This window comes from Diabrotica virgifera, chromosome 4 (assembly GCF_917563875.1).
Source record: "Diabrotica virgifera virgifera chromosome 4, PGI_DIABVI_V3a".
NCBI lineage: Eukaryota > Metazoa > Arthropoda > Insecta > Coleoptera > Chrysomelidae > Diabrotica > Diabrotica virgifera.
This window is the reverse complement of record NC_065446.1, coordinates 57,768,805-57,794,795: the sequence shown is the minus strand read 5'-3', so window position 1 is coordinate 57,794,795 and position 25,991 is coordinate 57,768,805. Positions and strand designations below refer to the sequence as shown.

General features: G+C 33.0%; 1 protein-coding gene across 2 annotated transcripts in view; it reads left to right on the top strand.

Moving 5' to 3' along the window:
- Positions 1–20,657, top strand: part of LOC126883029 (sodium/potassium-transporting ATPase subunit beta-2-like) — a 118,509-nt gene extending 97,852 nt beyond the window's left edge. For both annotated transcript variants that reach the window (XM_050648215.1, XM_050648216.1), the window contains exons 4-5: positions 8,477–8,651; positions 20,140–20,657. In XM_050648215.1, coding sequence (XP_050504172.1) covers positions 8,477–8,651; positions 20,140–20,243 — 279 coding nt within the window. In that variant the 3' untranslated portion in view covers positions 20,244–20,657. The remainder of the gene's footprint in view (positions 1–8,476; positions 8,652–20,139) is intronic.
- The last annotated feature ends 5,334 nt before the right edge of the window (positions 20,658–25,991 follow it).

The following is a 25,991-nucleotide window of genomic DNA, read 5'->3' as shown; positions in this document are numbered from 1 at the left end:
CTCGATTTGCACCCCATTCAAAAGCTAAACAGTTGACATAAAACTACAAAATTTAATTTTTTAGAACATTGAAAAACCTTCAAAATGCCGATTTTTGAAAGTTAAAAAGTTAATTTGTTGCTACGCAAACTGCAAAATAAGTCAAAATCGTGATTTGTTAATAAGTTTTACTAAAACTACTTTAGAATTTTAGTGTTTCACCCAAAGTTGTGTATTGGGGTACTTAACAAACCCTCAAAATTTGAGACCGATCCATTAATTAGTTTAAAAGTTTATCCCAGAGAGCTTTATTTTGCAATAACATAAGACAGACAATAATGAAGATAAGGCAATTCTGCGTATGTCATATGAAAGTAGAACAGTGATACTATCAAAATGTACTAAAATTATCTCATATAGTCAAAAATACTAATGCCAAATTTTTGAAATTTTGTAGTTTATAAACATTTAGAACAACTTTAAAAATATTGTCCGTAGAAAAATCATTTTACATATTCAAAAAGTTGGCATTTTACACGAATTTTTAAAAATGTTGTTCAGTTAGTGACTAGTCGTGGTAAGTGAAGGGGGAGCTGGGAGCAGACAAATGCACGAGTTCAAAAACTAAAAAAGGCAAACTTAAAACTACTATCATTTTCTATATATCTCGGGATCTGCTGAATATATTTTGATCTTTCTTTTTTTTAATTTGTATGTAATTTTTCTGTACATTACAAATATGTAATTCGTCTATTTGCATTTTGACGTTTATTAATTAATAAAAAGTTTAATTTGTTTAAACAATTTTTGAAAAAATTATTTTTTCCCAAAAATCCATGTTTTTAACCAGACTATCATTATTAATCATACAAAAAGTTAAGTTATACTTTAAGAAATAAATTATCTTCAATAAATAATTATCTAATAAAAATATTTTATTTATTAAAGTGAACTTTAACTTTTTGTATGATCATTAATGATAGGTACTATGATTTAAAAAATAGATTTTTGTAAAAAATATTTTTTCAAGTATTGTTTAAACAAATTAGACTGATTATTAACTAATAAGTTTATAAACAAATTGCATATTTTTAATGTACGTAGAAATTACATACAAATTAAAAAAAGAAAGATGAAAATCCATTGAGTTCATCCGGAGATACAGAAAATTGTATTAGTTTGAAATTGCTTTTTCGGTATTTTAACTCGGTGGATTCGTAGGTTCCCCCTAGTAACCGTTTGAACTACAATTTTGAAAAATCGTACAGGGTGCTGTTATGATACAATGTTTATGCAAATTTTTTAACAAAAAATACAAATCCCATTATTTAAAATGGCATCAATGAAATTCCTTAATTCGTATAAACAAATTAGCTGTGAATTAAAAATACACATGGCTAACTTTGTCCCTAATAAACCCAGGCTATTTTTTTTATTTGAAAATTCGTGTTAAATACTAGGCTTTTCAAATATATAAAAAGATTTTTCCTACGGACAATATTTGTAAAACTATTTTAAATGTTTATAAACTACAAAATTTCAAAAATTTGGCATTAGGATTTTTGATTATATTGATTAATTCTTTTATCTTTTTTTAATACAGTTTGATACTATCACTCTTCTACTTTCATTTGGCATACTCAAAATTGCCCTATTTTTATTATTTTCTGTCTTATGTTATTGCAAAATAAAGGTCTCTGGGATAAACAAATAGAATAACTGTTAAACTAATTAATGGATCGGTCTCAAATTTTAAAGGTCTGTTAGTAGTACCCCAATACCCAACTTTAGGTGAAACAGTAAAGTTCTAAGATAGTTTTAGTAAAAGTTATTAACAAATAACGATTTTCACTTATTTTGCAGTTTGCGTAGCAACAAATTAACTTTTTAACTTTCAAAAATCGGCATTTTAAAGGTTTTTCAATGTTCTAAAAAATTGAATTTTGTAATTTTATGTCAACTATTTAGCTTATAAATAGGGTGCAAAAAATCGAAAAAATCGCGATTTTTGCACTAAATTGTTAATAATTAAAAAACGGACGCGAACTCTAGGCAGGAAACAGGTAGGTTTTCTTCCTATAGGTCTACCATAACTAAAAAAGTAGTCAGCTGCCTGGATCTTTGAGTGTCCCGAGAAAATCCTTATTACCCTGGACTATAGGTATTAGTAGCATTATACACCTATAATCGACCGTTTCTTCTGTATCCCGCATAAAGTACGTGCCTCCTAGTGGCGGGATACGGGCAACAATACATTGGCTTATAGGTAGGGTTACCATACGTCCGGATTTCGTCCGGACAGTCCGGATTTGAAAGACATGTCCGGATTGGCGTCCGGATATGAGAAATGTCCGGATTTTTTTCTTTACTAAAAAAACTATTAAAAACACACATTTAACAAATTACTCGAAGATCTGAAAGGTGGAAATTTTATTACGGTTACAATAATTGATAGTTCAAACAGAAACGAAATCAAACTGACTCCGGTATGTGTTCGTTATTTTAAGCAAACTGAAGGTGTCAACGTGAAACTTTTTATTTTTTGATGAACTTCCGGGTGAAACATCTGATCTTTTAGTAGAACATGTTTTAAAATGTATTAAAAAGTACTCTATTGATTCAAAAATAGTTTACCTTTGCGCTGATGATACCAATACTAACTTTGGGGGTGTCAAAAAACAAGGGCAAGGATATGTTTTTTTCCTTGGACTACCCCTGTCCGGATTTGGCATTAATAAATTATGGTAACCCTACTTATAGGGCAGTCCTTACAGTAGGGATCCTGGCCTATACAGAAAAATGCAGGCGGGTGTGGGGTAATACTGCACTTTGGTTGCATTGGTGGTGTATTGGCTAAACGTGCAGGGCAGGGTATGGTGCTGATAGAAAAGGCATTCAGGCATCAAATATCCAAAAAATCTTTTCAGGCCATAATAATGAAAAGACCTTCTCCAAACGCAATAAAAACTTATACTGAAATGATGGCATCTACTGAGGTAAAATGTTCCGGAAGTAAAATGAGCCTCCGTTCGGATCTCCGGGTGAGGACTATCTCAGGGGGAACACCATTACAGGTTAGAAAAATCAGGATAGGGTCTTGGAATCTTGGTAGTCTTACAGGTAAGAGTCTGGAGTTAGTGGATGCGCTCAAACGAAGAAGAGTTCAAATTGCTTGTATTCAAGAAACTAGGTGGAAAGGACAAAGGGCGAAAGAACTAGGTGATGGATATAAATTGTGGTATGTAGGGAGTAGTAACACTAGAAATGGAGTTGGTATAATTGCTGATGGTGAAATGAAAGATAACGTAGTAGAAGTTGTAAGAACGAGTGATAGAATGATGTCAGTGAAATTTGTAATTGATAAAGAGGTATTGAATGTGTGTGTGTGTGTGTGTGTGTGTGTGTGTGTGTGTGTGTGTGTGTGTGTGTGTGTGTGTGTGTGTGTGTGTGTGTGTGTGTGTGTGTGTGTGTGTGTGTGTGTGTGTATGCTCCTCAAACAGGCCTGGGTGAGAATGAAAGAAGAGCTTTCTATGACCAATTAGGAGACGTACTGAGTGATATTCCAGCAGAGGAGAAAGTTATAATAGGAGGTGATTTCAATGCACATGTGGGCCAAGCCAAGACAGGATATGAAACAATACATGGGGGATTAGGCTTTGGAACTAGAAATGAAGCTGGAGATGACATGCTAGAATTAGCAACAGCATTGGATATGGCGATTGTTAACACATTCTTTAAAAAGAGAGAAACTCAACTTATTACCTACAAAAGTGGACAACATCAATCCCAAATAGACTACTTCATGATAAGGAAAGAAGACATACGTGAATGCAAGGACTGCAAGGTAATAGTTAGTGAGACAGTAAGCCAACAACATAAGCTGCTTGTTCTGGACATCGAAGTAAAAAGCGAAACTAAACAAAAATATCGGAGAGGACCACAAAAAATCAAGTGGTGGATGCTAAAAGATGAGAAGGAAGGTCTATTCAGGAAAAGAATAGTAGAAAAAATATGTTGGAACACGAAAGGAAGCCCTAACACAATTTGGAGAAGAATGGCCAATATTATTAGAGAGACGGCTATTGAAATACTTGGGAAAACGTCAGGAAAGAAGTTTGAGGATAAAGAGACTTGGTGGTGGTCAAATGAAGTACAAGGAAAAATAAAAGAGAAGGGAAAATTATATAAAAAGTGGCAAGAAACCAGATCGGATATAGATCTTCAAAACTATATGGTCGCCAAAAAGGAAGCGAAAGTAGCAGTAGCAAAAGCTAAAGCAGAAGCGTATCCAAACCTATACGATCAACTTGATACCAGGGAAGGCGAAGCAAAGATATATAAAATAGCCAAACAGAGAGCAAAGAAAGCAAGATATTTTAATCAGATTAGATGTATCCGAGATGAAAATAATAAAATACTAATTCACGAAAAGGATGTCAAAAAGAGATGGAGAAAGTATTTTGACAGTTTATTAAATGAAGAATTTGACAGACAGCCTGTCGAGTTAACGGAGACAGTAACAGCAATGGTTACCAGAATAACAAACGAGGAAGTGGCTCAAGCGCTTCAAAAAATAAAGAAAGGAAAAGCAGTAGGACCAGATGATATTCCTGGGGAAGTATGGAGAGCATTGTGGTAGGGGTGCCCAAGCGGGGATTTTTGCAGTTACTCGAGCGCGTCAGATTAGCATATGGGAGAAACCTGGTACCCTGCAGATGTACCTCTACCATATATTGGCTCTTAACACAGGGGAGTTCGTTAAGGGGGGCCCGAAAAAAAATCTCTCCTTAAAAAAACTCGAAATTGTCAGATTAAGATAAGGTAAGTTAAGTACATGCAAAAGAGTGTATATTTCAAAAATCTGACGATTTGAGCCGGGCGTAAGGAAATGGGTGAGTCCCAAAATTTCACAAGAAAAAAGCGAATATTTCGCGAAATGAATGACAGATCGAAAAACTAAAAAATATGTACCCAATATTTTTTAAAAATCTATCGAATGATACCAAACACGACTTTCCACGGAGAGGGGTGGGGGTAAATTTAATATTTTAAATACGAATCCCGCGATATTTCGCGAAATGAACATCAGATCTAAAAACTATAAAATACAGTTATTCAATATTTTTGAAAAATCTATCGAATGGTACCAAACACGACCCCCATGGATGTGGGGTGGGGGGTTACTTTAAAATCTCAAATAGGAGCCCTCATTTTTTATTGCAGATTTGGATTCCTTACGTAAAAATAAGTAACTTTTATTCGAAACATTTTTTCGAATTGTGGATAGATGGCGTTATAATCGGAAAAAACGATTGTTGGAAATGGAAAATTAAATTAAAAAATGGCAAGCGCCCACTAAAATGGAAAACTTTACTTAACTTTTTTTGGTTTTAGGACCTATCCTTCACAACCCAATAGGTCCCCAAAGCGCTCGAGTGACTGCACATTTAGCATACTTTGCTCCCCTACCATTGGGAGAGACAGGAATAAGTTGGCTAGCAGGTCTATTTAACAGAATTATGGAAGTTGGACAAATGCCAGACGAATGGAGAAGCAGTATATTAGTACCTGTCTACAAAAACAAGGGAGACATACAACAATGCACAAACTACAGGGCTATAAAACTACTTAGCCACACCATGAAAATATGGGAGAGAGTAATTGATAGACGGATACGTGAAGAAACCGAAATATCCGATAATCAATTTGGCTTTATGCAAGGCAGATCAACAACAGATGCAATTTTCATTGTAAGGCAGCTGATGGAAAAATACAGGAATAAAGAGACCAACGCTCATATGGTATTCATTGATCTTGAGAAAGCATATGATAGAGTTCCTCGAGAGATTCTGTGGTGGGCTCTCAATAAGAAAGGAGTCCCTGGCGAATATGTAAAGATTGTGAGAGATATGTATGAGGAAGTAACGACTAGTGTTAGGACAGGTGTGGGAGAGACTGATAAATTTCAGGTGAAAGTAGGATTGCACCAAGGCTCGGTGCTTAGTCCTTATTTATTCTTATTAGTTTTGAACCAGCTAACATCGAAACTACAGGGTAGTATTCCATGGTGCCTAATGTATGCTGATGATGTAGTGTTAATAGGAAATAGTGAAAGAGACTTAGAACAAAAACTGGAACAGTGGAGACAAGCTCTGGAGGAAAAAGGTTTAAAACTTAGTAGGACAAAAACAGAGTATTTGGAATGTTCATTTAAAGATGGAGTTACTACAAATAAAATGGTATCTTTGGATGGTGAAATGATTGTGAAAAGCAATAGTTTTAAGTACCTAGGATCGGTATTACAGAGTAATGGAGAAATAGATGGAGATGCATGCAGTAGAATTAGGGCTGGATGGATGAAGTGGAAAGAAGCGAGTGGTGTGTTGTGTGACAGAAAAATTCCAATGAAGTTGAAGGGAAAATTCTATAAAACAGCCATAAGACCGGCTATGATGCACGGAACTGAATGTTGGGCAGTGAAAAAGAAAGAGGAACAACGAATGCATGTGGCGGAAATGAGAATGCTTAGATGGATGAGTAGAGTGACAAAGAAGGATAAAATTAGAAATGAGTATATTAGGGGAAGTCTAGGTGTGGCACCAATTGATGCCAAAATGAGAGAGCATAGGTTAAGATGGTTTGGTCATGTTCAACGTGGAGATGTTAATCACCCAATACGAAGAATAGCTGAAGTGCAGATTCCTGGAAGGAGTAGGAGAGGAAGATCAAAGAAGACCTGGGGGGAGACGATAAGGCAGGACATGTTGGTAAAGGGGATTAACATTGATATGACCCAAGATAGAATTGTGTGGAGAAATGCAATTAGGGAAGCCGACCCCGCATAGGGATAAGGCAAAGAGAATGATGATGATGAATCGACTGTTTCTCTGTTATTTCAAGTTGAATACACCAATTTGAGATTGTACCAAAAACAAACTATTTTCACCTACCATATCTCTTTTTGTATTATAACTAGAAGATTTATGAAAGCAAGTGTCTGTTTCTTTTTTTATAACCTACAAAAATGTTTAATATAGTTTTTTTTAGTTAGATGCATAGTTTTTAAGGTATTCTCAAAAAATCGTTCGAAAAGGTATTAAGTTTCAATGAAAATGGCCAATTTTTAACCACGAATACCTCAAAAAGTATTGAGTTTTAAAAAAAATTATTGAACAGTTTTTGCTTAGAATTAGGTTCTCTAGCGAATTCCGTGGTAATTTTAACCAAAAAATTTTCCACCCCTAAGAAGGGGTGGGAACCACCCCCAAGATAAGAGCACACATCGGCATAGGGTAGACTTTGAATTAGGAGATAAGTAGAGGCGAGGCCCAAAATTTCATTAAAATCCATGCAGTAGGATAGAATTCGGAGGTAATATCCTATTCTTGTTCCCATTGACTGGCGTAATAGTGGACTCTCTCTATAACGAACACGGGTATTACGAGGTTTCGCTTATAACGAGGTACGCTAGATGTCCCATGAAATACCAATTGAACTATAACACCACTATAACGAGGAATAATTGGTTATAACGAGGAAAAATGAAATCGAATAATATGATCTTTTACCTGTTTTTAGCGAAGTAATGGCTATAAATTAATACCCCAACTGCTTGTATATAGAAATTCCCAACATCTGTGTTATTATCGAGGCCGGTGGTGTAATAAACACCGCCTGCAATAAACTTCTTTCTGTTTATCTATCGGCCGATATTAAATAGACAGAGTGTGTCTCAAAAGAAAAGTCTTTGATCAGTGTGTGTTGCCAGTACTTACCTATGGTGCAGAAACTTTAACAATAACTAAGAAAGTAAGAAATAAAATTCGTGTTACCCAAAGAGCCATGGAACGCTCAATGCTAGGCATTTCTCGTCGGGATCAAATTACGAACAGAGAGATAAGACGGAGAACAGTAGTGAAGGATGCCATAGAAAGAATTATGACCCTAAAGTGGAACTGGGCTGGACACATAGCTAGAATGTCGGATAACAGATGGACACAGCGAATAATACACTGGAGACCAAGACAAGAAGCATATCGAAGTAGAGGTCGTCCACCAACCAGATGGTCTGATGACATAAAACGGATCGATAAAAACTGGATGCAAACAGCACAAAACAGAACTGCATGGAAAAGACTGAAGGAGACCTATATCCAGCAGTGGATAGTTTCGGGTTGAATGATGATATTAAATACATATGGTAGGAAAGTTACAATTTACGATGGTAGGTACGAAGTTTCATTGTTCAGGTCGACCATCGACACCTAATAAACTACGTAAGAGGCATCAATATTATTGTTGTCTGATATAACGAGATCCGCTGATAACGAGGTAATTAGTCCGCCATTTCAGTTCTCGTTATAGAGGGAGTGTACTGTAATTTAAAACTAACTTTATAAATCTCTTGTGTTAATTTTTTAAATTTTAATACTACCTTCATAAATTTATGTACATGATAATGTTGATTGTTGGTTAATATTGTTTTTCTTTATTTCAGTTGAGAAACGTTTGGGTCTCATGTCAAGGAGAAAATCCTGCTGATGTAGAATACTTGGGCCCCATTACATACTATCCCCGAAGCGTACAGGGCTTCCCTGGTTACTATTTTCCGTACTTGAACTCTGAAGGTTACCTAAGTCCTTTAGTAGCAGTTAAATTTGAAAGACCAGTGGGTAAGTATTACAGTATACAGGGTGAGGCAAATAAATGGCCTATTAGAAATATCTCGAGAACTAAAGGTAACTGAATTATGAAAATTGGAATAATGGGGTTTTGAAGACCGATCTATTTAATGAAAATATTTTCATCTACTTGGTACTTCCGGTTATACCGGAAGTTGCTTATAATTTCGTTTTTTTAAATGGGTATATTTTTACATTTTTGGATTCTCTTCGATGTCTTATTTCTTAAAATATGAGGTTTTGTAATATTATACGGGGTATTTTAAAAGATAATTACGTTTTTTTATTAATTTCGTAGCAAAATTAACACCCTGTAGAATTGTAGTAGTTTGACATATAAAACTCTACTTACGTTGAAATGATTTTTAATATACTCTACTATTGTTAAGAATCATTAGTATAGCTAAATTTTTAATTTTAGTATACAGGGTTGGTCGAAACTCGGAATGAATATTTTCTGAGTTTTCTTAAATGGAACACCCTGTATTTTAGTATTGTAATGAAATGATATTTTATGGTACTTTTTTATTTCTTAAGCATTCCCTATACCTAACTGCTTTAATTTGTGCTTAATTGTTAATCGCACCAACAATCTTAACTACGTAGGTATTTTGATAGCTGAACCATTATTGGTAATTTTAAGGACCAGTCTAGATTAATATGTATTTATTTCTGAAAAATTAACTGGGATTGAGTATTTTCACGGCCAACCTAATAAAATTTTACGTATTTTTTGTTGCAATTAATGTTTAGCTTGAATCACCCATTACTCACAAATTAAAGCAGTTAGGTATAGGGAATGCTTAAGAAATAAAAAAGTACTATAAAATATCATTTCATTACAATACAAAAATACAGGATGTTCTATTTAAGAAAACTCAGAAAATACTCATTCCGAGTTTCGACCAACCCTGTATACTATAATTAAAAATTTAGCTATACTAATGATTCTTAACAATAGTAGAGTATATTAAAAATCATTTGAACGTAGGTAGAGTTTTCGATGTCAAACTACTACAATTCTACAGGGTGTGAATGTTGCTACGAAATTAATAAAAAAACGTAATTATCTTTTAAAATACCCTGTATAATATTACAAAACCTCATATTTTTAGAAAGAGGATATCGAAGAGAATCCAAAAATGTAAAAATATACAGGGTGTCCCATTTAAAAAAACGAAGTTATAAGCAACTTCCGGTATAACCGGAAGTTGCAAAGAGATGAAAATATTTTCATTTAATAGATCATCCTTCAAAACCCCTTTATTCCAATTTTCATGATTCTGTTGCCTTTAGTTCTCGAGATATTTCTAATAGGCCAGTTATCTGCCTCACCCTATATAAGTCATTGTTGTACCAAAAAATATCTCGTTATGACCACCCAAGAGTTCTAATATTTTTTATTTCGAAGAGTCGAATTCGGAAGTAGTATTTTGTGTAGGGAAATAAATTTTGTGTTTAAAAAGACATCTCTTCCCAATTCTATTTTCAGGGGCGTGCGGTAAAATTTGAAACAGGGGAAGCAATTTATAAAAAAAAAATATAAAAACACCTATTTATAATGTAATTCAATTCTTCTACCATTTTTCGAAAACTCGTCTATAACTTTCGTGTACAATAGTACAAAGGTGGATATTGTGACATTTCTTTAATCAGATTATAAATATTTAATTGAAAAAAAACAAGTAAAATCCTTTATAAAAGGATATAGTAGGGAGTATAGTAAGGTAGGCAGTATACTACTAAGTATACTCCCTACGGAGAAAAAGTACGACTTTCCTCCCTACAATCAGGTCAGGAAATGTATACTTTCGATAGAGGTAGGTGGAAAAAACATTAGTAACTCATTGGCAATATTTTTTGTGTCAGTATTCATTGTGCTCAATATCCTCAGTCTCATATAAAACTGTTAGTTCAGAACGTAATGAAATCAAGTCAAAATATTGCCCATAAAGACGCATCAAAGATTTTGTTTATTTTTCAGGAAAATGTGTTTTTTTAATGTATTAAAATTACACAGCTGAAGATAGTCTCGATCATCAAAATTATTAAAACCTATTTTCCATTCGTTGGCATATTTGATCTAAAATCTGATCGTATAGTCGGCGATAGCATGATTTGACATTTCCAACATTATCAGTGCGTATGCGTTTCCTTTTAGGCTTAACTTCTTGCCATCATATTATTATTCTAGCATTTTTCAAAGTCATCTCTCTCTTTTTGTTAATAACATATTTAAATTCGCTATTTTTTTTACACAGAAACCAATCTCGCTTATCTTGCATTGCAGTACATTAAATAAATTATCTGAGAATGGAAGTATTTCTGAAAAAAGCAAAGTTAAAATTTAAAATTCAAATAATTTATTAAACTACCCAAAAATCCTCTCGAGCTATTTATGGTTTCTGTATTCCACTTTTCACATTTTCACCATTTTCCAAAACACTAATACATATTTATAATATATTTATGTAAATAATATTTAGTATTTATAATATAAATAATTCTATATATTTATTTATATAAATAATTCAATAAAATCCATTGTCATAATTCCACAAAATCAGTCGACGAAGGACGAAGCCCATCATTGTCAAGTGCTGGTAAATCCTATTTCAATTCAAATCATCTTCGTATGCAATTGACAAAACTGCTTATAAGCTAAAGATAAATGCCCGAAATCTTAACTCGCCGGTCAGCGTGTAGTGTCCCCCGTCCTCCCGATGATTTTTATACCGGATTTATACTCAGCCCTGTTCGACAGGGAATTGGACAGGGAAGTGGGCAGCGTGAATGTGTAAATAGCTCACTCGCGCTGCTCATGCTCATGCTACTGCCATTGCACCTACATACCCAAAAAGTCGGTTCTAGTGACGGAAGTCAAAGGAGAGAAGTCAAAGGCGGGTTTGCCGCCGGCAAAGCGGCAAGTGAGTAAGGGAGCAAGACGATGTTGTTGTCACATTCCTTTCTTGTGAGTCGTTCGGTAATGAGTTGTGGGGACATTGGCGAGGAACTGATGTAAACACCTCAATCGCGTTGATATCGTATTTCGGGCAATATTTCCGTCAACGGCAGCGGCAGTAGCAATAGCTGAGTATAAATGCGGCATTATGCATTCATAGATAGGCCTGGGCCTGAGGAGAAGCGACTTTAAAATCAGATTATTATGCCGACATAACTCGAATACCACCGTAGAAATACGATTATGGTCCGAGTACGGAAGGATGCAGCATGCAACGCTGCTTACGTGCTTAATACCAGTATTTCATTGCTTTGATATTTACTGTATGACAAAAATAGAGTACGTTTGTCTTTTCTTATTAGGTACTTGCTGCTTGTACTACATAATTAAATATTCTCGTATACAGTGACGGTTTAAGGCATCATGGGGCCCTAGGCGGCCATAAGAAGTAGGCTTCTTTATAGCGACCATTTACTTAAAACAAATTTACAGATATTTATGTTGTTTTGGGAAGTAGTTACTCCAAAAATAAATTACGACAATGTAAAGAAGATCATTTTTCTTTTTTTTTACATTTTGCAACAACTTCTCATTAATAATCCATAGCTAATATGTATACCAAAGAAAAAAAGGGATATTGTGTCGATATGTGATTTTGCCCTGGGTATGAGTGCCACCCCTTCGGGAGTGAAAAAACATACATTCAAAATAAGTGAGGAAATGGATAAACTGATTAATTCTAAGTAACTTTTGTTCTATCGAGTTTTTTCACTAAGTCAATACTTTTTGAGTTGTTTGCGAATGAATATGTTCATTTTTCAACAACAAAAAACACGTCTTTAGACGGTTTTTTGCAAATAACTCCAAAATTAAGTATTTTATCGAAAACATATTCTTAGAAAAAATATAGCGTATACAAAATTTAAAAAATGGTGTATGTATGAAGAATGTAGACCCAGTATAAGCAGAACTGGAGCTAATGAAAAGTAGATTCTTATTCAACAAATTCCAAATCAAATATTTCAACGTAAATAACCAAAAAATAAAGCACTTTTCGGTGAAAAATTATCACAACTTTTTTAAAGTGTTAAAAAAGTTTTATTTTTGTTTTTTTTATAAGTTTCAAGTATCAAAATTAAGCAAGTAAAGCTTAAAATAAAGGACATCGCACACATATTATGGAAAATATAATGTCACTCAAATTCAATAAAATTTATACCAATAGATTCGTTTTAAATTAACGATCAAATCTTATTGCGCCAACTCTCTATTTTCAAAAATAAGAGCAGAAATTGATATAAATAAATCTGAAATCAAATGGGTAGGTACGTAAGTTAGAGAGAGAAAAAATATTTTAAAATGCCCAGATTTTCGGTACTCCATAAATCAGCGGATTAGTTTCACTAATCCGCTTAGGTCCAGCGGGATTTAAGCTGTTATGAATAGCACTCAGAGCAATAATGATTGTAAACTAACATTTTATGGACTCCAAAAATGTGATTTCGATAAACTTTAATTGCAATTTGCGCCGTAATTAATCATACTTAAGAGTTGGCGCAATGATAAGAATTTATCGAATTTGAGTGACATTATATTTTCCATAAGATGTGTGCGATGTCCTTTGATTGTAAAATCTTGAAAAAAACTTATAAGTACCTATATTATTTATATGATCTGTAAGTTTCACGGGTTCACAGTGCTTATATTTCAAAACATTGGGAAGTAAAACAAATTTTTTGAAATTTTGAAAAAAATGGGTTTTTTTCAAAATAACTTAAAAATTATTAGTGGTACCAAAAATCTTAAAGAGTAAAAAAATGGTTTTGCTTTTCTGAATATTTCAGATTTGTTTTTTTGGAAGATAAAAATTGGTTAAGATATAACTGTTCAAAATTTGCATACGCTGGGTGGAGAATTTTTCATTTATTAAAAGTTAATAAATGAAAATAGTTTCTATCCTTGTGGGATCGGTACTCACCGGAGTACGACTTAGCTAAGTAACAAGACATTTACTCAACACACAACTGGTACACTAGGTACTGGATTGGAAAAATCCACTGAACAATGCCAATGGCCATTAGTTTTTGTCGAGGCATTAAGCCAAATAAAAAAAAAATTGCATACACTCGTGATTAGTGACTTGTTCAAGCCCTTTCTACTACAGCCCTTTTATAAATAAGCACTTTATACCGATAAAACTCACAGAGCATATAAACAATACATAAGTAAAGTAGCTTGTGAAGCGGTAAGGATTAATTTCATTTGGGATGCTAATTAGGGGGTTATTTTCACCAGTTTTTTTTACCCAAAAAATGGGATCAACTTTATTCTGAGCGTATCTTGCTTACTTTTTATGGTAGAAATTTTTTTAAAAAACAAGAATAATGCTTTTTTAAACATTAAAACAAGTTATGATGAGTTTATCATGAAAAGTGCTTAATTGTTTTATTATTTCACGTTGAAATATTCGATTTGGAATTTGACGAATTTTTTCAAATTTATTCAAAATTGATTCAAAAATATGTGTGTACAACATTTTACATTTAGATCCTATATTATTATTAGTGTCGACTGACTCAGCACCATGCCTAGGCAAGAGTTGCCTGTTTTGCACTGTACTATGTCAATCGAAACTGTATCAATTGTACATAAAAGTAGTATTAAGGTTGGAACTAAGAAGTAACATACCTAACTATCGAAGAGATAATGCAACAGAACAAGACGGACGGTAAACCTCTCTAGCTGCTGAATACTTTGTTAATTATAATACCAATATACACCCAAATTTTACTCTGATTATGCTGTCGTTCATACATTAAGACATTGCGTCCAAAAATAATTGTAAGTGGGTTTTTAGATAGGTTTTTATGTATTTTTTAAATTTAAATAATTTAGGTTCTTGTTTGATATGTATAGGAATTATGTTATAAAATTTAGGTCCAAAGAACATTAGGGATCTTTGTGTTACTGATTTTTTGAACTGCTGAATACTAATATCCATATTTGTTACTGATCGAGTTAATCGGTTGTTTTGAAATTTAAATTTGTTTGAGTTTATATAAACATTTAAAACATAGTTGAAGATGTAGAGGGATTTAACACTAAATATCTCGGATTCATCATATAATTTTTTTGTTGGATGCAGTTTTCTTTTTTTAAAAATTATTTTTAATAGAGTATTTTGAACTGTTTCTAAAATGTTAAGAGTTTTGTTAAACGCGCCACCCCATGCTACAATACAATATCTTACGACTGATTCTGCAAGCGAGTTATAAACCATGATTAATTTTTTCCTGGGTAGAATATCTCTTAAAATATAAAATTTATGCATTAGAGCCCTTATTCGTTTACTGACATGAGTGATATGGTCTGACCAACGTAAATGTTGATCTATGAAGACACCTAAATACTTTATAGAGAAAACTTTTTTTATTGAAGAACAGTCACAATTTTGTCCTTGACATTTTGCGTTATGCAATTTTATATGAAAATTTGTAGGTTGGTCAACAATTGTTGGGCTAAAGGCGATATATTTTGTTTTATTAATATTTAATGTCAGTTTGTTAAATTTTAGCCATAAGTTTAGCTGTTTTAGGTTAATTTCAGAGCTGGTTTTAACCTCCTCCCATGTTTTTCCCACAAATAATATTGCTGTGTCATCGGCGTAACAAACAATGTGGCCGTTGAAACTATTAATTCTTGTGATATTGTTTAGATAAATATTAAATAAAAGTGGTCCTAATACTAGCCAATACTAATACCGAATAAGAACCTACTTTTCATTAGTTACAACTCGACTGGGTCTACAGACTGCACACATACACCATTTTTTCAATTTTTAAAAGCTATATTTTTGCCAAGAATATTTTTTCGATAAAATACTTTTTGAGTTAGTTGCGAAAAACCGTATAAAAATGTGTTATTTTTTGTTGAAAAATGAAGATATTCACTTGCAAATAACTCGAAATTGAATTATTGTATCAAGTGTATTGACTTGATGAAAAAACTCTATTGAACAAAAGTTGCTTAGAATTAGTCAGTTTATCCACTTCCGGACGTATTTTGACGGTATATTTTTTCACCCCCGAGAAGGGCTGAACTCAACCGTAGAGCAAAAACACACATTGGCACAATATCAATTTTTTCTTTGAAACATGTCAAAGAAAAAAGTGATATTTGACATGAAATTTGGTATAAGCATAGCTAACATGAGCTATGCTTATACCAAATTTCATGTCAAATGGGTCTTGTGTCAAATCCAAAGATTCTTTAAAATCCGGAGGTTTTACAATATTTTACCGTGAGTGAATGGACTATAAGGCCCATCGGTGGGTAGAAATTGAAAAAAAAACGTACCATACCAAAATAATTACCAGCTTCTAAACCAAATTGGCTTGCAAAATTGATTACCAAATTGAGGGAATGATTAGAACATGGAGTATAAAAATGCCTTTGAAGATAACTACTTAATTTGTCTTGAAGTCGGTTGTATTTTACTGATATTTGACAGAAGACAAAGCAAAAAACTGAGTTTGATGGGAAATCATAAATTTTTTGTCTCAGTTAGCCCTATTTGATTTTTTTAACATTTTTTTTTAAATTACTGCTTAAATAATTTAATATTAATTAATATTATTAATATTAATTAATATTAATTAATGCATTTGTGTGGGATGCGGTCCCCATCAAGTGCCCGGGCCCTAGGCGGCCGCCTAGTCCGCCTAATGGTTAATCCGGCACTGCTCGTATACAACTTAAAATCCTGCTTATGTGTTTGTTCATTTTTTTAAATAATCTCAGTTACTCAATTGGTACGACATTACCACGGAAACCAAGGGAAGCAATGCTTCCCTTGCTTCCATGGACCGCACGCCCCGTCGCCCCTGTCTATTTTATTTTCCGTTTTGCGAATGTAACCAACGTATAAAGATATAAAGACGTTTTACGTGTGTTTCGAGACCCCTGTAAAAGGGTGGGATCTTTTTTTATACCTTTTGTGTCTTTATATTTGTATCTTTTGTTTCTTCGCATTTTTGACTTTAAATTTTTTCCATCTAATTAGGGTCCCAGGTTTCCCGTTTCAAATTCAAATTTATCCCATAGGGATATTTATTTCATAAACTTCTATATATTTACTATTGGATATAAATTAAGTCAATGCTCGCAATCTTTGAGTTTGCATTTAATTGATGTTAAAAAATGTGGCGCAACTGGTCTCGAGGCTTACAGTATTTGCCTCATCATCAGGCCCAGTACATAGTCTTCCATACATTACAAACTACAAGCTAAAATTTTACAAAAAAACACAAAAATATATGTATATAGAAAACAACTACAATTTACAAAATAAAGTAAACCACTATGGTAAAGTAAACCACTGTAGAGTCTTGAATTGAGTAGACATTAAGGTGTATATTGAGACATTTTGCCATTGGGAATGACCAATCTGATGAGAATTGCGTGATATATAATTTAATATATACTACCGTCAATCCTTAGTTGGTTAAGAGTTGATGGAGTCCTGACAAGATAGTATAAGATCAAAAATACACATAAAATTGCCTTTAACTTTTTCATCTTTACTCAGATTTAAGTACCTGAAACTGTCTTTCGGTCCTTTCCCTAGACGAAAAGAAGGTAAATACGTGGCAGTGTCCTTTATTTACTTTCTTCTATATTCGTCGTCTCTTGTGCTTATATATTGTAAAAGCCAGAGATACAGGATGCATCCAGAAAGCAGTTTCTTAACGAAAAGTCTTGGATTTAAAATATTGTTTATTATTTTTATTTCAATTATTTTGATTGTTTAAATGTAGTAAACTTTGAGTCTAGGGCTTTTCGTCTTCCTCGTATTAAGAGAGATATCGCTGTTTTTGCGTCTCAAAGGTGGAATCATTGCATCGCGATGTTTTCCCTTAAATAGGCAGGGTGTTGATATTTGGTTTAGAGTTGTGACTGCATAGCTCCACTGAAGACGCATAGATGCAGAATTAGCTATCTGGAGATGGTGGTCCAACTCCGAATCAAATAAAAACAATAACTGCCTTTACCTTCTACACATAAAATTATTAATAATAGGTTTGTACTTACATATCAGTAACAAGACTGTTCTACAGCCAAAGATATTCATAAGTGTCACCAGCTCCATCAAAAAGCAGACTAGTTTAGTAGCTCTTGGTTTGTATTTATGATTGTTGGTTTATGATTAATTTCTTGTTTCTTTTTTTTAAATATCACAAGGAAAAATTCCTGTAACTGGCTGTATACCATAAATCACAAAAAATAAAAACTTTATATTCGTTATAGAATCGTCCACATTGGACTACGAGATCCGCAATTTCTGCTGACAGCAGATAGTTAAACCTTAATTTTTCTGCCTTTGAATAGGGCAAAAATTATTGACTGACATGCAAAAATAAAAAAATCTGACAGATTTTCGATTTGCCTTAGATTATTGTTAAACAGCTTTATCATTTTTTTTCATGTGACTTCCTTGATTGGAAGTAATTATGTTCCTCATGTTTTCTATGTTTTTCTCGAAATTATTCTTTTCTTCTTTACCAATTTATCTCGCCTATTGAATAATTTTGTTTACTACTTTTTTTATACTCATTTATTTAAACTGTATATATCCTCCCAATATTACTTGGCAAACCAGCAATGCCACAGCCGCCATGCAGAATTTAAAATGAGTGTCAATAGCTGTTAGCATCTGTGCATGTTGTTCTGAATGTGTATTTATATATAGTGCATGTATAGCCACTACAAAAGCTCACTGGTTTCAACACTCTGGTGTCCAAATCAGTTAGTATTTGCAAATGTACTGTTTTTCCAAAACCTCACAGATTTCCACTCCCCGGTGCCAACACACGTTAGCATCTGTAAATATGCTCCCCGGGACTGCTTTATGACTGTACCTGTAAAAGGGCAGTTCATATAATAAATAATATTTTCTTACATATTTTTAAATTAGGATGAAAAAAGAACTATAAATGAAAAATGAAACGCATTTTAATATTACGTATCAGGTAATAATTATAGTTACCTATTGTTTGCAATATTAGAACATCAGTGGCCTGCTTTTGACCGCCCCTATTTTTGGCCGCCTGTGTGCGATGCACACTTAGCACACATGGTAGCGGCGGCCCTGGTTTTCTCCCAGATAAAAATTATTGCATTCACAAGGTATTTTATAAATGCCATTCTTGGATCTCTCCTGTGTGTTGTTTGTTGTTTTGGTTTTGGACAAAATATATCTGTATGTTGGGTGTTGTGATGTTGTATTTGATACCTATGCCTTTTAATTTTTCTGATAAGCCTTTTAAATAAGGTATTGTTGTTATCTTGAAATGCCTTGTGAGCATTTCTGGATCGTTTTTGGTGTTTTGCTTTTTCTTTCTTAAATCTTGTAACATTTCTAATCTTGTTTATAAATGACTATGGATAGTCACTTTTTGTAAAGATCTTTGTTACCAGATTTTTTTCTTCCTGAAATTCATTTTGTAAGTTTATTTTGTCAACTACTTTATGTATGCCTAACTGAAAAATTAATCCACTGTATAAAATGTAAACCTAATGGGGGGGGGGTATGGTTTGAAATCAACATATCAAGCACATTTTTGTGATTTTTTTTTCGAAGCTATGGTACAATTATTTTATTTTTAAATTAAATAAACATATTAAGTACAATTCAAAGAATATTTAGAAATAAATTCCATCAAAAATATTGAAAAGTAAGCCATTGGTGACAAATTTTGACAGGCAGCTCACAAATAAAATGGATTTTGAGGTGGACATCAGAATTCATCACTAGATCATACGAAACAAACCATTCAAAAATATTTAATTAGCTTATGAGTTTCACGAGGTCACAACGTCGAGTTTTTTTGATTTTTAATGATTTTTGAATTTTTGGTATCACTCAGAAATCAAAAAAATGAAATTTTTGGTAAAAATTTTGTGAAAATCAACAGATTTATTATTGTTGAACGAAAAATAAGCAAAAAAAGAAAAATATCTCGACGTTGTTACCTCATGAAATGTCTTAAGAAAATCTGTGCAAAATATAAGGTAGATCGGCCGAGTAGTTTCTCAGTTACAATGTCCACCGCATTTGAAAAAGCGGTTTTGAAAAAAATGCGTTTTGAGAAAAAAGTTTTGACAACTGCATCTTCATCTTCTTATTTGTCTGCCAAATTGTAAAGTGATGCACATTGGAATATGTTTTTGAATCGAGGTGTAATGTACAAAAGAGAAGGCGAACAGTTGTTTAACGTTTCTGACTACGCTCAAGCGTGCTGGCGCGAAGTCGCGGCAAAGCGAGTCGAAGGTAGAGATATTCAACACGCTGTATCTCTGGTAATTTTACTCCGATTATTTTGAAATTTTCAGAGAGTATTCTTGAAAGTATGCACTTTTATTTGAAATAATAAATAAAAATTAAATATTTCAAACCATACCCCCCCCCCCCTTAATATAGTCAAGTATGTGTTTTAATTTTTTTTACTTATTTTTCAGCTGGTATCGTTATTAACGTAGAGTGCAGAGCCTGGGCAAGGAACATACTTTACAACAGAGCCGATAGAACGGGCTCTGTGCATTTCGAGCTGCTAATTGATTAAATATTATTTTACCCAATTGGACAATAGAAGAATCCTTCAGGACTTTTTAATTCAAATATTATATAGTAATAGAAATGTTGCCTTAAAATAGGGGCCTTTTATAAAATAGCCGATCGATCACATAAGTTAAGCTATAAGAAGTACATTCCAATATGAACCAACCATACCAAATATTTTTATACATTTTATAAATTTTATATAACTTTTTTAAATCTTACTGAAATTATCCTTTTTGGCATCTCATTGTTGCAATTTTTGTTTCTAGAATTAAAATATATTGTGTTCTATATTAATTTTAAAGTGATGTATATATTTTTGTAGAAGTAGAAATATTTTGTTTTTGTTGTGTGTATCTTATTGAGACAGCTAATTTTGTAATAATAAAATAAAGTATACCAATAATATTTTATACTTTTTTGGATTATTATTATTTTTTACTTCCCTAAAATGATATGTATCACTGTTTGATGATTACAGTGGAACCTCGATAACTCGGATTAATCGGGACCGCGGCCGACCCTGGTTATCAAAAACCCGGGTTAGCCGGAGAATATGGTAAAAATTAATCAAATACGGTATACTTACATATATAAACTCCGTTAGAATTGAAATAATAATAATAATAATAGTCTCCCGTTTTATACCGCTCCCGTGGCTTTGGGAGTATAGCAGGGTAGTCTGCTATATCTAGGGCCTAAGGTATACAAGGAAGGTAACAGGGCCAGTGCTACGCTTCAACCGCCTATTATTACCCCTGGTTCTACCCAAGGTACTCATTTTATTCAGGCTGAGTCGACCTGGGGCCTATAAACATTTTTTAAAATGTCTAGTTGTTCTTGCCGGCGGTAGGATTTGAATTCCGGCTTACCAGCATGCGAACCAATCACACTACCGCTTAGCTACGCCGGCCCACAAGAATTGAAATAACATGAAATATAATACAGGGTGTTTCAAAAAGGTATGTCATAAATTAAATCATGCATTCCGGGGACAAAAATAATTTGATTGAATCCAACTTACCTTAGTACAAAAGTGTACACAAAAAAAGTTACAGCCCTTTGAAGTTACAAAATGAAAATCGATTTTTTTTTCATATATCGAAATCTCTTGGGAGATTTTTCATTGAAAATGGACATGTGGCATTCTTATGGCAGCAACATCTTAAAAAAAATTAAAGTGAAATTTGTACACCCCATAAAAATTTTACGGGAGTTTTGCTCCCTTAAACCCTCCCAAACTTTTGTGTACGTTCCAATTAATTCATTATTGTGGTACCATTAGTTAAACACAACGTTTTTAAAACTTTTTTGCCTCTTAATATTTTTTCGATAAGCCAATTTTTATCGAGATGCGGCTTCTTTTTTAATATGTTTACATAAAAATTCTATGGGGGTTTTGTTCCTTTAAACCCCCCAAATGTTCGTGTACGTTCCAATTAAACTATTATTGTGGTACCATTAGGTAAACACAGTGTTTTTAAAACTTTTTTGCCTCTTAGTCTTTTTTTGATAAGTCACCTTTTATCGAGATGTGGCTTCTTCTTCAAAATATACCTAAAAATGTAAATTATAAATAAATTTTCAGATTATTAACAGGTATATCATAGGTACTTAACCATATACAAATATGTGGTGGATTCGACAAATATTCAAAATATCTCGATAAACACTGGCTTATCGAAAAAGTACTAAGGGGCAAAAAAGTTTTAAAAACATTGTGTTTAACTAACGGTGCCACAATAATAATTTAATTGGAACGTACACAAAAGTTTGGGCGGTTTAAGGGAGCAAAACCCCCATAAAATTTTTATGGGGTGCACAAATTTCAACTTTAATTTTTTTTAAGATGTTGCTGCCATAAGAATGCCACATGTCTATTTTCAATAAAAAATCTCTTAATAGATTGCGATATATGAAAAAAAATCGATTTTCATTTTGTAACTTCAAAGGGCTGTAACTTTTTTTGTGTACGCTTTTGTACTAAAGTAAGTTGGATTCAATCAATTTATTTTTGTCCCCGGAATGTTTGATTTAATTTATGACATACCTTTTTGAAACACCCTGTATAAATATGCCCAGTACCTACACATCTAAATTACTAAAAACACGCAAACACAAACGTAAGCAAACGGAAGCGGACAATACAAGACTGTACTACACACAATACAGTCACAATCGAAACGATGTTATGTTATTTAAGAACAGTGAAAACTAAAGACCATTGTTTAAAAAATAATTTTTTTAATAGTCTTTTAGTCTTTTTTAAACAATGCTGTTTGAAATAATTAAAGGACTACTATCGTATAGTTCAAATTACACAAATACACATTATCTCTCAAATATTATATTACATACAGTCGGAAAAATGAAAGAATACCCATGAACGATCACATCAATCACTTATTTTGTATTTGCTGTCTTTTTCTATAACAAACGTTTGTTATTTATAGAAAAAGACAGCAAATACAAAATAAGTGATTGATGTGATCGTTCATGGGTATAGGGCTTTTCATCGATTGTCATTTGTTTCGAGCTTCTGTCATATGTTGTATAATCTGTGTATAATATTAATATACACGAATTATATGACATATGACAGAAGCTCGAAACAAATGACTGTGAATGAAAAGCCCTATTCTTTCATTTTTCCGACTGTACATTTTTATTGTTGAAATGTTTATCTGATCATTAACTATTTTGATGGGAAATAAGCCACAATTAAATTGAAAAATAATTTAACGTTTCGACGCCCAAATCGGGTGTCGTTGTCAAAATACAAAATACTCAAAATCAAAAGGTTTATCTGCTGAAAATCGGTCCGGGTTAGCCGGACTTCCGGACTTATCGGGGTTCCACTGTACTTACAAGTAATACTGGGTCTTCAAGAAATCAAATAGATTATATTATACTTCTTGTAAGTGAGCGCTTCCGAAATGCCGTAAAAAAGTCTCTACAGGTCCAGGGGCATAATATTAAATCTGATCACCAACCACTTACCACGTAGCAAATATTAAACTAAGATTAAAACGAATCTAGCGGCAAAAACCAAAAGCGAATGTACTTATTTGACGATATATGCATAAAAGATAACGTTAAAACAGAATGCGCCACTCTCTTAAGATTTTCCTAAGAATACTTCACAATAGAATTAGACGCAAATACGAAGATCTCGAAGATATCCAATTTGTTTTTAGAAATGATATGGGAACTAGGGGTAGGGAGGCACTTTTTATGCTAAATATCCCATTACAAAAATGCCGTGATAAAAATAGTTATTTATGTACCAAGTCAGTAAAGTTACTTTTTATCGAATGAGTCTGATATTATGAGCAGAGCGAGCGAGGCGAATAACAGACGAGTTCGATAAAGAGTCTTTACTGACGTGGTGCATACAAAATTTTATCGCCAATCATAAAAAAACATTAACACTTACTTAATTACATCCTAATGAAAAAAGAGTGTGTGTGTACTTGGTACGCACGTAAGACGTTATACTTATATTATAATTTCAACGAAATAAATATATTTTAAACAGTTTAATCGTATTTTTATTAATATATTAAACCAATTTTAACACTTAAAATAAAATACCAAAAATTAAAAATACCGTTAATATGTACGGTATTGTTTATGAAGTGTAGCCTTCGCAGCGCAGTTGCTTTTCACTTGATGAATAGTAGAAAATCTAAATAAATACACTCCTGGCCAAAAAAAATGGGACACCTTAAAAATGGGTCATTTTTGATGTCTCGAATCTCCTAAACCTGTTGTCCGATTTTAGTGATTTTTTTAATATGTTATAGCCTTATTCTCTAAGAATATGGATGTAGTAATAGTGTTGCTGAACATGTAAATGTCATTGTATACCGGGTGTAACAATAATACTGTGTTTTTTCACCCTGTGGAATATTCTGGCATTTAAAAAATATTGAAATTAAAACTCAATTGTAGCCTTAGCCTTTCTTAACATTCTGCTTTTTGACTCATTCACTTATGTTGGATAATAAAAAAGTTAGGTACTTTGACAACTAGCCATGATCTTCATCAATACAGGGTGTTTCTAAATAAGTACGACACACTTTAAGGGTTAATTCTGCATGAAAAAATAATGACAGTTTGCTTTATAAACATATGTCCGCAAATGCTTCGTTTCCGAGATACGGGATGCTGAATTTTTTCTTACAAAATGATAATTTATTTATTGCTCTAAAACCGGTTGAGATATGCAAATGAAATTTGGTAGGTTTTAAGAGGTAGTTATTTCACATTTTTTGACATACAACTAAACATTTTATATTCGCCATTACATTCGCCATGACCCGTATGCACGCCAATGGTGAATGTAAAATACATAATTGTACGTCAAAAAATGCGTAATGACTGCCTCTTAAAACCCACCAAATTTCATTTGCATATCTCAACCGGTTTTAGAGCAATAAATAAATTGTCAGTGTGTAAAAAAAATACACCCGGTATCTCGGAAACGAAGCATGTTTATAAATCAAACGGTCATTATTTTTTCATGCAGAATTACCCCTTAAAGTTTGTCGCACTTATTTAGAAACACCCTAGATTGATGAAGAACATGGCTACTTGTCAAAGTACTGTGGAACCGCGATAAGTCGGCCTCCGATAACCCGGAAGTCCGGCTAACCCGGATCGATTTTCATCAGATAAAATAAAAATGTTTTCACTTTGACTGAGTTTTTTACCAAGAAATAAACAATAATGTATACAACTGTACGTAATTTATATTTACTGGACATAAGTATGTATTTCATTTTTTTGGCAATTATAATTAAGTTTATCTGTAAGAGTACCGTATTTTATTAATTTTTACCATATTCTCCGGCTAACCCGGATATTCGATAACCCGGATCGGCCGCGGTCCCGATTAATCCGACTTATCGAGGTTCCACTGTACCTAACTTTTTCATTATCCAACATAATACTCTGGGCTAATTAGCAAAATTCATGGAAAAGTTATTTACCAGCAATTTTATTGCTGGAATCGAATTAGAAGATCCTATATATTAATAATATAGGTACAGTCGGAAAAATTAAAGAATACCCATGAACGAACATATAAAACACGCTGTATTTTCCTGTCACCGTGTCACAAAGAAAATTGCCCAGCGCAAGTACATGTAACAATAATTATTACATGTACCTACGCTGGCCAATTTTTTGTATGACACGGTGACAGGAAAATATAGCGTGTTTTATATGTTCGTTCATGGGTATTCTTTCATTTTTCCTACTGTATGCAAAGTCCGCACATAGTGTGCTACTTTTTTTATAAACAAAATGGCGCCGACAAATCGTATTTTTTTCAATTATTGCCCTATAACTCCGAAGATTTTAACTTTACAACAAAAACACTCAAATAAAAATTCACCGCAATTAAATTTTGCATAGAGATATATTTTTGACGATTTGCTCCGACGAAAATTTTCCTCGGAAAATGCGGGTTTTCCTAACAAAAACTATAATTTTTAAATCAAGTTTTAGGTAAGTAATTATTAATCAATAATTAAATAACTTAGTGACATCAAAGCTTTCTTGGTATAGATTGTAATTCCAGAAGCCGGTGAAAATTAAACGAATATTTTAGCAACAATTCAATTGTTAATTAACAATTTACGATCGCAATAATAACCAAAACAATCATGATACATTGATCAAACTTATAAAGATTATAAAGATGAGATGCTTATTTAATATTTTATCGACAAAATATAAATTTTTC